We start from the raw sequence: 15,953 nt of genomic DNA, 5'->3' as shown, positions 1-15,953 counted from the left end.
TTCTTTATTTATGATAGAGATACATGTAGCACAGTACTGTTGTACTTTTTAACAATATGTTGTGTACATTAAACATTAAAAACTACATCATCATCACTTTTCTTTTATTGTGGTTAAAGGTACATGTACTAAAGGAACTCTACAGAGTGTTATATCCCTATAGGAGCCCACTTTCCCTCCTTACTGCAATTAATGTTTTTCTAACTCACATTCTGCATAGATGAGTGCCATTTCTATATTCTCTTAATTCGTGTACATTTTACTTATATAAACATCCAAAGGAGTGTGGTTAACTCTATGATTGGTGTGAAATTTCCTTGAGTTTCCATGATTACTGTCAACTCCAGCAAGTGAGTGTGTTACGTTACCCTGAGTACTTTTGCTGTGTGCTAGTACAAGAGAGTCAGTTGGTTTGTGTTACATTCTTAATAATGTGATGTCTATGTGACTTGTACACTGTGATATGTTTTTGAACAGGTCTTAAAGAGAGGAGGGGGTTACTGAACATAAAACATAGGTTGCTATTTAAAAAAGAAACACTGCAGTTCATATCATGACACAAAGTTACAAAAAAGAAAATCATGCTGCTTATTGTCTTCCTGATAGCTAAACATTTGCTTCATACATTTTTAATTTTACTTCTGGAAAAATGTGATTTGGAATGGTTGAGGTAAATGAGACATTGTTTTAAAATGTTGACACCATATTGCCTCTGAATATAAATTTGAAGTAATGAAAATGCATTTTCTTGAAAACTTTCAACATTATTTGTGTGCATGGAATGTAAATTAATTCCTTCTGTAATTGGTTATTTTCAATATGTTTTAAGTATTTTTTTGATGATGAGATGTGTGATGTCAATACAGTATAATGAACAAGTAAATGTTCATTTTCAACATATGACCGAAAAACAGTAAAATATGACAAAGATAAGAAACGTAAGAACATAAGCCATCACAAAATAACACCAAAACTGGCAAAATATAACACTGAATTGTGCAACAAATAATACTGGAATTGGGCAAAATATATAATGATTTTTTCCTATCCCTAGTAATATATTGAGCATGGTTGGTTGGTTGGTTGGTTGGTTGGTTGGTTGGTTGGTTGGTTTGGGGAAGGAGACCAGACAGCGAGGTCATCGGTCTCATCGGATTAGGGAAGGACGGGGAAGGAAGTCGGCCGTGCCCTTTGAAAGGAACCATCCCGGCATTTGCCTGGAGCGATTTAGGGAAATCACGGAAAACCTAAATCAGGATGGCCGGACGCGGGATTGAACCGTCGTCCTCCCAAATGCGAGTCCAGTGTCTAACCACTGCGCCACCTCGCTCGGCATGGATCACAACTATTATTCAGAGTTGATCTCTTCTCAATGAATAAAAATAATGCCACTAACAGGCAACAGTTGCAAGCCTGATGGTGGAGAAGCAAAGAGTCCTGAGGTTGAGAGTAAAATTAAACAGTTGGTCCATAGCAAATTTTTTGACAGTCCATTCAGTCTCATCATCAGCTGATTTAGGTAATAAATAAATAAAGCAACAATGTGTGTGAATGAATATTAGTTAAGTTTTAATTTAAACTAAATAAAAGTAATCAAATATTTTTTTCTATTTTGATTGCTCTACTTATATGTACTTTAGTACAAGAAGAACCAGATGACATTGACTGAAGGAAGAGAAACGGCACTGGCCTGTATCAACCAGTGGAAAAAACTGTGTGACCTATATAGTTTGCTTTGTTGTACCATAGCATATTGTCTTAATATTTTTAAATAATTTAACCATACTGTGAGAATAGCTATCCTGTATCTTTGGGTTCTCTGTTAACATTTAAAAAATCTGCAATACCGTTTGCAACGTGCTTTTCACATGGCTTGTGTTCCACATCAGATTCTGATAATGTTGTCACCATGTATTGGCTAATCCATCAGTTAATCCATTACAGTTACTTTTTGAAAAAACTACCTTATTCTTGCAGTGTAGCTTTTTAAGTCACATGGCTGGAAAAATGGTACTATCACATTAATTTCTAAAAATTATATAAATGATTTTGATCAAGCACACAATATGAATAATTCTGTTATATATATGTTATTAAATCTGTAATACTATTTACTGCCCAAATATGTGACAGTTCAAAAATTAAGACCTATAATAAGCAATTGTGGTAGTGCTTCCTTTCATTTTACACCTCTAATTCTGTTATAGCAAAACACTTAATTTGTGGAAGTCATTTTGAACTGCTGTTTTAATATCACAAACAGAGAAATTAAATTGGCTTCTTGCCAATTGTCAAGGAACACATTTCATCTAATTTTTTCAGGTGTATTATGAATCAGTGTGATTATTTTTTCCTTGTACTATTACTGATGTAGAGTTTGCTGCACATTCGCATAAGTCTCCTTAAGTTAATAGTTCTTACTGATGCAGTCACCACAAAAGGTTTTTCCATGTTCTCACCACAATTCTGCAAAAAAACTGTTTCCAAGTGGGATATCACAAACTAATTGTTTCATACAAAAAACTTTTATTTTGCTTTAAAGTCACACTTTGGCCACCTCTGTCAGACTTGTTTGATGCAGCTCTCCACACTAGTCTATTATGTGCTAGTCTTTTCCCTTTGGCTTAATTGTAGCAACCCATATTCACTTGAACCTACTTACTGTGATGGTCGGCAATAATGTGATTTAATTGGTAGGTTGATTGAGGGTTAAGGGACTAAACAATGTGAACAGGACAATGGTACCTTCATTCATAGGTCACATGTGCTCTTCACACATGATGCAACTATTCAGGTAGTTGAGAACGTGAGGACACGCATGCATTGCAGCAGTCAATTTTCTGTACTTCACATAAGCAATGTTTGTCCACAAAAAGAAACTTCTACCTTCTGGATAAGATATAAAAGACTAAAACACAACTTATCCTTGCATATCAGAATACGATGGGGTGGGGGGTGGGGTGGCAGATGACAACAAGGCCTTCAGTATCTACCTAAAATATTTAGGAATGGTTACTGTTAAAATCATTGAAACTTTTCATTTAAAAATAGTCATTACAAGGAAATCAGCAAAAACAGTCATGCATAGATGTATGTTTACATGCACTCACCTTAAAAAACATAATGAGTAGGCAACATGAAACAACTAAAACACTACAGCAGATTTGTGTGGTTCGGTGATCATGAGAAAGAAAATGGAGAACCCGGCAACTTTCCAGCACATTCAGTCCTTGATTGCAAACTATGAGGATTGAGTCATGATAAAATCTTCAAATGCACGTCACAATCAGGCTAAGATATAGAGCTTTTTGCCACTGCACTTTATTTATCTTGAATCCTGAATACGAAAGTATGATTCTGTAAGTCTGAAATTTCTTTATCTGTAAGATTCTATATCTGTAAAATGGACAGCTTTCTTTATATATTGTTTTGCAATTGTACTTGCCAGATATATTATTTTTATGGACTGCATGGAAATCATTTTTAAGTACTGTTTGTATGGTTAATAAAATGTTCTGCAGTGTAAGAATTCCACCATGAATATGTTGTTTTTTTTTTAACTAACAGTTGTAGAAATGTAAACTGACCTAGAATAATAGTGAAATGTTTAACACATGATGTTCTATACAATGTTAATAATGACCTGTGTAAAACAGAAATGTTATGCCATTCCTGATAAAGACAAGAAAACATTACATTGTATTACATTTGTATGCAAAAATGCACTTTTTCAGATATGTAACAAAATTTCCTTAAGTATTGTTAAATACATTTGCTACTGCTGACAGTGCTATAAGTAACACACAGACTTTTAATTATATGGCATATGACTTAAAATAGGCCTAAAATTTGGAATGAACAATGAACAGAATTGCAAATTGTTGAACTCTCACGTTTAAAATTATATTTAACTGAAAAATGACTCACCATCTTCATCTTCTTCCTCGCCCTCTTCTTCCTCGGTGTCTGTACTTTTACTTTTTCCCAAGTTTTTCAGTTTCTTTCTTTTTGCTGCTGCTCTTCTTCTTGCTAAATCAAAACAGTTGAACAATACAGCACACATGTACAAACAATTTTTTCTTGTCCAGGCAAAGCTAAGTGACAATTTGCATACTTAGTCCATTTTGAATGAAAATTCTATTTTTCTACGAATATTCAAGCTTCAGTTTATTACAAAACACGTGTGGAAAACAATTAATGCATTTGGTCATGATAAAAAGGAAAATAACACTATAATATACATACTTATATCAAAATAGACTCTTCTCATAATAAATGACATCTCAAGAGCCCTAAATGAAAGTTATTGAGTACCTATTATTAAATGCAGAGAACATAAAATTTTATTTTGCTCATAGCAAATTTATTTTGTAAATCTGAATATACATAATGCTTGAGTAACGATATGTTAATGGATTATTTTACAAGAACCATTCATGATCGACATGGTAACGGCCTTGCCGCAGTGGATACACCGGTTCCCGTGAGATCACCGAAGTTAAGCGCTATCTGGCATGGTCAGCACTTGGATGGGTGACCATCCAGCCACCATGTGCTGTTGCCATTTTTCGGGGTGCACTCAGCCTCGTGATGCCAATTGAGGAGCTACTCGACCGAATAGTAGTGGCTCCGGTCAAAGAAAACCATCATAACGACCGGGAGAGCGGTGTGCTGACCACACACACCTCCTATCCGCATCCTCAACTGAGGATGATACGGCGGTCAGACGGTCCCGATGGGCCACTTGTGGCCCGAAGACGGAGTGCATGTGCATTCATGATCGACAAAGATTGTCTGTTATAAAAAAGGTGACACATCCCGGTTTCAGGAACTGTACATCTATATCATTTGGCTTTTGTGTGCCACAGCTGACTATAATTGTGAGACAACCTCTGTTTTTATAAAACTACCATACAGCAAACTCTGAGCTCAGCATGTTGAAGGAAACGTCTGTCCAGCAATGTTAGTTCCTGTCTCAATGGATTGGTACACCTGTGTGCTGCAAACGGTATCCTATTGTATTCTGTGTTCTTAAAACATGTACATATATTTCACTACTGACAGTAATTTAAATTTTTTAAATATTTGTATGATATGCAATCACTTAAAACAGGATAAACTATGGAGTTAAAAATAAATATATGATGTGGCTGAGATGGTTTTATAAAAATAATAATTCCTCACATCTTGAATGAAATGATCCATTGTGAGTGTAAAATACTTTTATTTAAAGTTGCAACAAGTATATGTCAGCTGAAGATGCATCCTCAAGTGACAGAGATTCTACTTAATAACTCATAGCAGAAAGGTAACTGACTTAGAGCCACTCCCCATCATTCATGCCAAGTTATAAACACATAGTGAGCCAAAGCGATAAGCCATTGTTAAAATGAAGGGGACAGCAGAGAACCACAGTCGGTTGAGCGACAGCAAGCAAGGCAAAATGTGGAAATCTGGCTGCCGTTGCTCACAATTTAAAATAACATACTCTCACATCTCTGTACACACATCCATACCAGTACTCTACAAATCAGTATAAAGTGTTTTTGATTGTACTATATGTATTAATGATCCTTGCTGGTCACAGATGCCATTTAGGACAAGAGATTGCACATAGGTCACAATGTGAACTGTTATTAATCTGGTTTTAGCTTCACAGTCTCTACAGGAGTGATCTGAGAGGACATGAATAATAATCACAAATTCCACACTGAAAAACTAGTCTACGGAATTTTCTACATCTGTTTTCATGAGATATTATCCATCTTTCTTCATGTGTCTGCCAGCTGACATTTTCAGCTTTTCTGTAACAATCTTCTACCATTAATAAGAAAAACTACATTTACAGAAAAAAATATTCAGGTCTCACACTAACCATTACTGTGCACCAGAATTATACTACTTGCCAGTATTCCACATGTATTTATAGTGATCTAATTCCAAATTAAGTTTTAAACTCTGGTTAAACACTTCTTTTAGGAGCACAGAATCATAGAGTTTATTACAGACAGTGAATCAAAAACATTTCAAAACACAATAGCAGTTTGTACACAAAACTATCTTGAACCAACAGATTTCATAACTTTTACTATCACACCCATAGCAGGTATTCTGTAACATAATTAAATTTTATAATGTCCATGACTGTAACAAAACACAATGTGTTACCTTACTGTAAGTCAGTGCACCTTCATTAACTCTGCTATCACACTATACTCACTACGTAGTTAAGTCCTAAGGCTAATGGGTTCTGAATGATCTCTGACCCCCCTCCCCTCAATGCACACACCCAAATAAAAAAGAAGAAGAAGAGCATCCCTCCACTGACTATATCTTCTTCTCTTCTCTGAAGAATGAGTCAGCGACTTTTATACAAAAATAAAACACCACAAACCACCTCTTTTTTTCATTTTTATGGTGTATTTCAGAAACAAATCTCCGTTTCAGAAGATAACTTTTTGATTATTACATTTGTGCTGTTCACAGATACATGAGTTTGATATGAAATTTGGTTTCTCATATCATGTTTGCTATTGTGGTAGTGATATATTACAAAACACAGTTTGTTTCAAAAGATAAGCATAAGCATTTTCTCTGGAAAAAAATAATTTTTGTATTTGCTTGTGTTCCTACAGCCACTGTAAAAGTAACCATGAAACTAATAACCAGAATTTACACTGAGCTCTTGTGGCAGACAACGGCACAAATGAAATAATCAAAAATATACCATTTGAATTTAGAAATTTTTTTCTAAATTCATCATAAAAATAAAAAATTAGCTCAAGAATGACTGGTCACCACTGCCAAACTTTAGCCACGAACAAAGTTGACCACCCAGTAGCACGTCATGCAGCTGAACACAAAATGCTCAGGTTAAATGGCTGCTTCGCACGCCGGATCATTTGTAGCCTTCCCTCCACCACCAGCTTTTCCGAACTACACAGAAGGTAGTTACCCCCGCAACACATCATTCGCTCTCATAACCCTCCTTGCCTCAATCTCCATTGAATCACTGTCCTAATACTCTCTACACAACATGTTTCCCCTTACTCTTTCCTATCAGCCCTTTGACATACATGTCCCCACATCACCTTCATCATCCACTGCACCCCACCGGCTCCTGTACCTGTGTATCACGTGTCTATCCCATGAAACTGCCACCCCTCCCTCCCGCATTCCTAGCCATCAAACCTGCTGCCTCCTTCCAAGCTACTAATTACCCACCTACCAGTCCTCCTTCCTGCCTCACACCTCTCTCCTGTAACCACCTCACCTGATACAGTCCCTGCCCTACCCTAGACCATCTGCCAAAATGCAGTCCCGACATATGTGTCCGTCCAGCACGATGTAGGAGCACAGGTTGTGGTTGTGGTTTTTTTTGTGTGTGTGTGTGTGTGTGTGTGTGTGTGTGTGTGTGTGTGTGTGTGTGTGTGTACTCCTAAAGTGGCTACTGTGTCTTATTCATAAAATATAACAATGCTAAGGCACAAACCAGGTCCACTATCATGGTTATGTTTAAGAAATATTTGATTCCAAAAGCTAAAAGCTCTATTTGTTTATTTACCTATATGCATGTCTATTGTCTGTTGTGAAGTTGTGTTTATTGAAGGTAAGTGCTGTCAAACCCACTTGTGTCTCTGTGAATTCAACAAATTTTGGAAAGTAATTTTCTTTTCTTTTTCTATCACATACGTTCAACATAAAACTGTCACTCTTTATTTAGTTTACCTTCAACAGTTATTCTCTACTCAAAAACCAAAAATGTCCAATTTAAAGAAAACAAAAATGGAATTATCAAAGAGTAAATAATACACATAATGGATTTTTGTCACCAGAATGTGAATAAACGATATGCCTAAAACAGTTATAGATAGAAATAACCACTTTTTCCTTGTTTTAGGCATTCAATGGGTTTCCTTTGAGTGGGAGGAGACAGAAGTATCAACAAATAACTGACTGTATTATGATGGATATAATTGCAAATCCATATAAATAGTTACTCTTGTGATAATTTGCTGCATTCCGTGTCATGTTCTTAGTTTTGCAGTGGAACACATACACTAGGTCACACATTAAACAATCAACAGATTAATTTATTACAGAAAAATTGACATTACTTAAGCGTATTTGCATGATGAAACTGTTAAAAGTGCAAGATTATACCTTCAATAATATGCATTTTTTCCTCCTCTGTAGTTCGTTCTTCTGCAAGGATTACTTCCTCTGAAAAAAGAAAAAAAAAGTGTCTAGTGTGATTATTCTTCAATATCTTATATACAAATGTTTAGTGAAATCAATGTGACAGTAATAATTCATTTTCATACAGAATATGACAAATGGCTTGAACTTAGTAAAAAGAAAGTAGTAAACATACTAGTAATTGGCAGTTGAAGCTCATAAGTGAAGTATGGTGCATCAGTAATACAGATATAGAGTGTAAGTATCATGCAACATTCTCTAATTCAGTTGAAGTAAGACAAGTTTAATTTTATATGACACACTAACAGACTACAAAAACTTTGCTGGTAAAAAAATAGTTTTATGATCATAAAAAATAAAAAACTTTTCATAGAAAACAAAGATTTCACTCTAAACTTAGTGTTCCATGGTCTGACAAATGTTAACTGGATGCCATTTTCAGAGCCCAACACTGACCTCCGATGCAACTCCATTAAATCATAAATTAGTAATGGTTCCATACATCTGGTTCATATTTGTATAATTCCGAGTTGTAATTTCTATGGTTTGAGCAGTTTCCACTGAGTGGACTGATACAGAACAACAAAATCTCATCAGTAACAATATATTTTGTTATTACTATTTTGTGCATGGTTGTATTCTTATATACATCAGAAGTTGATAAACCCTTAAGAAGTCATTTGCCTTAAATAAAATCAAAGCCTTACCAAGTGACAATAACAAAATGTAAATGATTTAAGTGATGACTCAGCAACACCAATATGACATTTTACATATGGGTCACCAGTTTTCAGTATATAAAATGGCCTCCAATTATGATTCCAGCAGTTTATATTTTTAAGAGAAAATGATTATACTACAGCAGTTCAGAAGAGAAAAATGACAAAATCACATTGTTTAGAAGTAAAGAAGACTACTCACCAAATAGAAGAGATGTTGATTCATTGACATCCTTCTGGCCCCAAACCAAACAACTCATTCCTTATACACCTTACCAATTACATCCTCACACACAACTACTTCTTCTTTAAGGGAAAGGTATGCAAACAAATCTGTGGCACAGCAATGGGCACCTGCATGGCACCCTCCTATGACAACCTGTACAAAGGCTATCTAGAGGAAACCTTCTAGCCTCCCAAAACCTCAACTCCAATAGTCTGGTTCAGGTTCACTGATGACCTGGTCCTCTTCAACTCAACGTGCCACCTTCCTTGACATTGATTTCCACCTATCTGATAGGTACTATCCCCCAAACCCAGCCAGAAAACAGATTTTCTGTGCCATATCCTCGCAGAACCCTAATCATCTCAGCACCTCAAGAATCAGATGCAAAAAAGTTCCCCCCTCATCACCTAATATTACTCAGGACTGGAGCTACTGAACGATGTCCTTTGTCAAGGCTCTGACTGTCTATCACCGTGCCTGGAAATACGGGACATCCTACCCACACTCCTTCCCACTTCTTCTAAAATGGTATTCCACTGCCCACCCAACCTGCACAACATCCTGATCGATCCCAATGCCACTCCCACTGCTAACTCTTTGCCACAAAGATCATGTCCCAATGGAAGATCCAGATGCATGACCTGCCCTATTCATCCACCCAGCACATCCTACTCCAGTCTTGTTACACTTATCCTATACCTTGCCTCAGAGACAGGGCCACCTGTGAAAGCAGCCACATCATACATTAACTCTGCTGCAATATGTGCATAGTACTTTAAGTGGGCATTATCTATTTATGAAGAATAAGGTCTGTAGCCATAATATTGGTCGAAGCAAAACAGTTAACACATTCAAGCTGTTCTGCAAAAACTTCTTGAATGTTCCCAACTTTCCCATTGTTGTGTACCTGCCCAAGCCATGCTGTCTGTCTGCCACCACCATTCAGTCTTCACTAGAGTATTGGTTATTCTATGTAGTTTTCTGTCCCTGTGAATACTTACTATTAAAACTAATATTGCACTTAACTAATTTGGAATCACTCTATCAAAATTCCTCTTTAAAAATGATTTAGGTTGTTATGAAATATAAAGCAATGTTTTCCATCAGCCCTTGGAGGCACATGAAACACCTGAGGACCAATATTTGTTTGGACTGACTATCTATGCGCTGCAAAAATGAAATTGCAAATATCTGGCAAAACAATATAGTGTCAAACAATGGGTAGTCCAGCATGGAATAATAACAATAAATGAAAGATAGATTGCTACTCACCACGTAAATGAGGTGTTCAGTTGCAGACAGGCACAATGAAAAATGTTTCAGCTTTAGGATGAAGTCTTTCCTCCAAAATAGAAACCACACTCACATACACACAACTACATGTAATACACACATGCCAGTTGGGACCCAGCACTAGGAGACAGTGGCCATTTGTATGTTAGTTGTGCTTGGGTGTGTGTGTGTGTGTGTGTGTGTGTGTGTGTGTGTGTGTGTGTGTGTGTGTGTGTTTTCTATTTCAGAAGGACTTTGTCTAAAAGCATAAACATTTTAGCAGTCATTTTCATTGTGCCTGTCTGTAACTCAATGCCTGTCCTTTCAATACAGACAACGAGCCTGATGACTGTAAGGGGGAGACACCCAATTCATATGGTTACAGAGGCAGAGCTGTGGTCCTTGTTTACTACATCAACATCTACAGGGATACTCTACAAATTACATTTAAGTGCCTGGCAGAGGGTACATCAAACCACCTTCACAATTCTCTATTATTCCAGTCTCGTAAAGCACAAGGAAAGAACAAATACCTATATCTTTCCGTACAAGCTCTGATTTCCCTTATTTTATCGTGGTGATCGTTTCTCTCTATGTAGATCGGTGCCAACAAAATATTTTCGCATTCGGAGGAGGAAGTTGGTGATTGGAATTTCGTGAGAAGATTCTGTCACAGCGAAAAACGCCTTTCTTTTAATGATGTCCAGCCCAAATCCTGTATCATTTCAGTGACACTCTCTCCCATATTTCACGATAATACAAAACGTGCTGCTATTCTCTGAACTTTTTCGGTGTCTTCCATCAGTCCTATCTGGTAAGGATTCCACACTGCACAGCAGTATTCTAAAAGAGAACGGACAAGCGTAGTGTAGGCAGTCTCCTTAGTAGATCTGCTACATTTTCTAAGTTTCCTGTCAATAAAACGCAGTCTTTGGTTAGCCTTCCCACAATATTTTCTATGCGTTCCTCCCTATTTGACTTGTTCGTAATTGCAATTCCTAGGTATTTCGTTATTTAGGGTCAACTGCCAATTTTCGCACCATTCAGATATCTTTTCTAAATCGTTTTGCAATTTATTTTGATCTTTTGATGACTTTATTAGTCGATAAGTGACAGCATCATCCGCAAACAACTTAAGACGGCTGCTCAGATTGTCTTACAAATCGTTTATATTGAGAAGGAACAGCAAAGAGCCTATAACACTATTGGGGAACGAGAGAAATCACTTCTGTTTTACTCGATAACTTTCTGTCAATTACTACGAACTGTGACCTCTCTGACAGGAAATCACATATCCAGTTACATATGTGACACGATATTCCATAAGCACACAATTTCACTACAAGCTGCTTGTGTGGTACAGTGTCAAAAGCCTTCCAGACATCCATAAATATGGGATCTATTTGAAGCATTGAAGAAAAAACTGTGTTGGTGAAATGACATTACTTATTATTACTTAAGTACTTATTTAAATGTATTTATTTTGCAATATGTCTACCAGAAGGAAACTTACATCATTGCTACTTCTGATACAAACACAAGAAGCATGACTATGATGAAGTGATTTTAAAAGGTTAATGAAGTCTTTCATGAAGGGAAAAAACTACCAGCAGTATATCAATGAAAACTACATAGTTCAAATATCTGAAAAGTAATCAGTGTAAGATAGTATCTACTATTCTCCCGGTGGTGACATAGATATATTCATAGCAAAACTAATCCAAGTATTGGACATTATTATTAATCCTAAGGGCAAAATTCTCATTTGTGGAGATTTAAACGTCAACACCTTGAACCTGGATGAGTTCTGCAACGTATTTTTGAACATTACGTACAGCTATAGAACATAATCATTGACTAACACAGTCACAAAGGTAACTAAGCATTCAGCATCAGTCATTGTCCATATATTAACTGACTTGCATCATATGATGGCGGCGAGTTTACACGTAGTTTCAAATCGCTCGGTAATTTGTGATCGTATTTCGTCAGTGAAGTGTACCATATGCCATAAAATTGTGTTAAATGGATTAAGAATCTGTGCGTTCAATCACAAGTGGTGCCATACCCATTGTTTCTCACGATCGGAAGTTCTAAATAAGTGCGACTGCGGTATAGAGTGCAACGGGCGGGACAATGCCAGTGAAATGCACAGGGCAGGTTTGCAAGTGAATGTAGAGAGCGAACTTAGGAAAGAACTCGATTATATTATAAAATACGCAAAAACGCTTGAAAACTTGGTAATAAGTGTGAGAAATTCCTCAAAATCTAGCCTACAAGAGTTCTCAAATACCAGTCAAATAAGCAGCACACGGCCAAAAACAAAAACAGCGGGATTTACTTTAAAACTAAGTAATAGGTTTAGTGTGCTTGAAAATAGCACAGAGGAGAAAGAACAATCAAATTGTACCATCATCCACACGGACAGTTCTGTGATCAACGCTAAATTGCGCTCACAAAGCAAAACAAATCGGCCTGCTATTTGTAAACAAAACAAAAAACACACGTTGGAAAATAGACATGAAATCCTTATTCTAGCAGACAGCCATGGAAGAGGTGTAGCCGAAATTATGAGTTCTAAGAAAACAGGATTCAAGGTAACTGGCGTAATCAAACCAGGAGCGCCACTATGTGAAGTTTTAAATAGCTGTAATCAATCTATGACGAATGGCAGCACATGTGTGATAATTGGAGGCGCCAACGATGTATACCACAATGAAACTAGACGTGCTACAACAGTTTTAAAGCAAGTAATTTGCAAAATGCCTGAAGTGAAATTTTTTGTTGTCAGTATCCCTCATAGGTATGATCTCATGGTAAACTCTTGCGTGAATACTGAGATTATTACCGCCAACAGAATTTTCGCTAAGATATGTCGAGGTTATCCTAATGCTACATACGTTGGGATAAATAGTGATTGCAGAGAGCATTTTACAGAGCATGGACTTCACAGAAACATGAAAGGGAAAGAAGCCATGAGTGCTGAAATATCGAATGCTATTAAAGACTCTAAAGTAGAACGAAACACTATTACACTGTCTGAAAACGGCCTTATTAAAGTATCAACATTAGTGGAAATAGGAAGAGCTGATGTCCCACAATCATTGGTAGCAACAGAAGATTCTTTGACGTTAGAAGAAGTAAAAAAATCTGAAGTGTCGTCCAGTACAGCAGCCACATCAGCCAAATTGTCAGTAGTGTCGAAATCATCAAAAACAGCTGAACCATTATCATCAGCAGCAGATGTACCACCCTCCCCAGCAGGTTCAAAATCAAGTCCAGAATCTGTGACTAGTCCATCAATCAGAAGAACAGAGGCAAGAACAGTGGTACAAAATGCCACTCAGATATCATCAACAGAAGAAAAATCAACACCATCGGAGCATCATTTATCAGCTTCATACGCAGCTTCAACGTCCACAGTAACGTCAGTGCCAACTGTAGTTCAAGATTTAAACAAAAATACAGTTTCAGCAAAAGTTCCAGTATCAACTGGAACATCACTTACAAAACCAGACTCAGCATCAAAACTGGCAGCATCTCCAACATCCACTGAATCATCAGCTTCAGAAACACCTCCAGCATCCACTGAAACAGCAGCTACAACTACAGATACAACAAGTATGGTGACACGTCCAGGGGTAAGAAACACAAGGAGCAGGAAACGTGTAATTCTTAAGGATTTTTGGTACCCAGCCTCAGCAAGGAACAGCCGGTAACATTGGGAAACATGAGTACAAACTCCTCTCAATCTAATGTCAATAATTTAAAAATAATGAGCCTTAACATACAATGCATTAAAAATAAAATATTAGAACTTGAGATTGCAGCCAGTGAAGCTAGTATAGATTGTATTTGCATTCAAGAACATTGGTGCATGAGTTATGAACTAGAAAATATTTGCATTTCTCCATACAAATTAGTAAGCCATTTTTGCAGGAAGGAAACAAGACATGGTGGTGTTTGCATTTATGTAAAACCTGGAGTAAAGGTTAAAAATATGACTGTAACTGAATCCTTGAATGAAGAAAAACATTTTGAGGCTGCAGCAATACAGTTGAATATGCAAAAGAGTAAATTAATAATAATGTCAGTGTACAGATCACCATGTGGTGATCCTGAAATTTTTAGAAATAAGTTAGAGGCATTGCTCAAAATATTACATCATAAAAAATCAACAATAATTATAAGTGGAGATTTTAATGTCAACTTATTGACTGAAGGTGCATCCAAAGATCAGTTCCTGAATGTTTTACATAGCTTCAATTTGTATCCACATATAACTAACCCTACAAGAATAACAAACTCTTCAAAAAGTCTCATAGATAATATCTTCACAAATATAAATGCCACAGATATAGATGTAATAAATGTTGACCTAGGAATATCTGATCACAATGCACTTATCCTTAAATTTTCCATAGCCCCTGTGACCAAAAATAGTTCATACCAAATGTACAAAAGAACCTTCTCCATAAATAGTTGCAGTCACTTCATAAATACACTGACTAACCAATCATGGGCAGAAGTACTGTTACAAACTAGCACAAACACTGCATATAATGTTTTTTCTTCCCTGTTTATGTTGAATTTTGAAATGTGTTTTCCTAAGAAACTTGTCAAAACAAACACATTTGGGCATACACATGCTAACTCCTGGATCACAACAGGTATTAGAAATTCCTCCAGGACCATGAAAATGCTTAACTATAGACTGAAAAGTTGGACTGACCCCAAGTTTAAAGAATATGTAACAAATTACAAAAAAATATATAGAAAAGTAATTACAAAAGCAAAATTACTAAGCAATGATAAATTAATAAGAAAATCAGGCAATAAATCAAAAACTATTTGGGAAATTGTGAAAAGGGAAACAGGTAAGGGCCTCAAGGATCAGGAAATAGTACTAAAAATAGTGAAAATATTGAATTAAAAGATGAAACTCTGGCAAATTACATTAATAATTACTTTTTAAGTGTACCAGTGTCATTAAGTAAAAACTTTACCAAACATGAGAAATTAACAGCCCCAAAAGTAGACAGTAGTATGTTGTTAACTCCCACAAATGATAATGAAATATTAAAGGTGATAAAGAGTCTAAAATCAAAAATGTCTGCAGGTGTGGATGAAGTGCCTGTGTCAATAATAAAAAAAGTTGCCAAACAAATTATAAAGCCCCTGGTACATATTGCCAATTTGTCTTTCAGTGAAGGTGTTTTTCCTGAGAGGTTGAAAATCTCTAAGGTTAGACCTCTGTTTAAAAAAGGAGATCCATACAAGGTAGAAAATTATAGACCAATATCCCTTCTCCAATCATTTTCAAAAATTCTAGAGAAATTAATGAAAACCAGACTCATAAATTACTTAGATGCTCACAAACTTCTAAACTGCAATCAACATGGCTTTCGCTCGGGCCACAGCACAGAATCAGCTATCCATGCCTATACCAAAGAGATTGTCAGGAGTCTCGACACTAAAAAATGTGTAGTAGGAATTAACTTAGATTTATCTATAGCTTTTGATACAGTAAACCACAA

The 15,953-nt window shown here is 36.3% G+C and overlaps 1 protein-coding gene across 1 annotated transcript in view; it reads right to left on the bottom strand.

Annotated features, from left to right (window-relative positions):
* LOC126471040 (voltage-dependent calcium channel type A subunit alpha-1) overlaps positions 1 to 15,953 on the bottom strand; it is a 380,574-nt gene that overhangs the window by 222,118 nt on the left and 142,503 nt on the right. The window contains exons 9-10 of the mRNA XM_050099107.1: positions 8,164 to 8,223; positions 3,928 to 4,029 (exon numbers count right to left, since the gene is read on the bottom strand). Of these exons, the coding sequence (XP_049955064.1) occupies positions 3,928 to 4,029; positions 8,164 to 8,223 (162 nt within the window). The remainder of the gene's footprint in view (positions 1 to 3,927; positions 4,030 to 8,163; positions 8,224 to 15,953) is intronic.

Source organism: Schistocerca serialis, chromosome 3 (assembly GCF_023864345.2).
Source record: "Schistocerca serialis cubense isolate TAMUIC-IGC-003099 chromosome 3, iqSchSeri2.2, whole genome shotgun sequence".
NCBI lineage: Eukaryota > Metazoa > Arthropoda > Insecta > Orthoptera > Acrididae > Schistocerca > Schistocerca serialis.
Note: the sequence above shows the minus strand (reverse complement) of the source record. Positions and strands in the feature narration are given on the sequence as shown.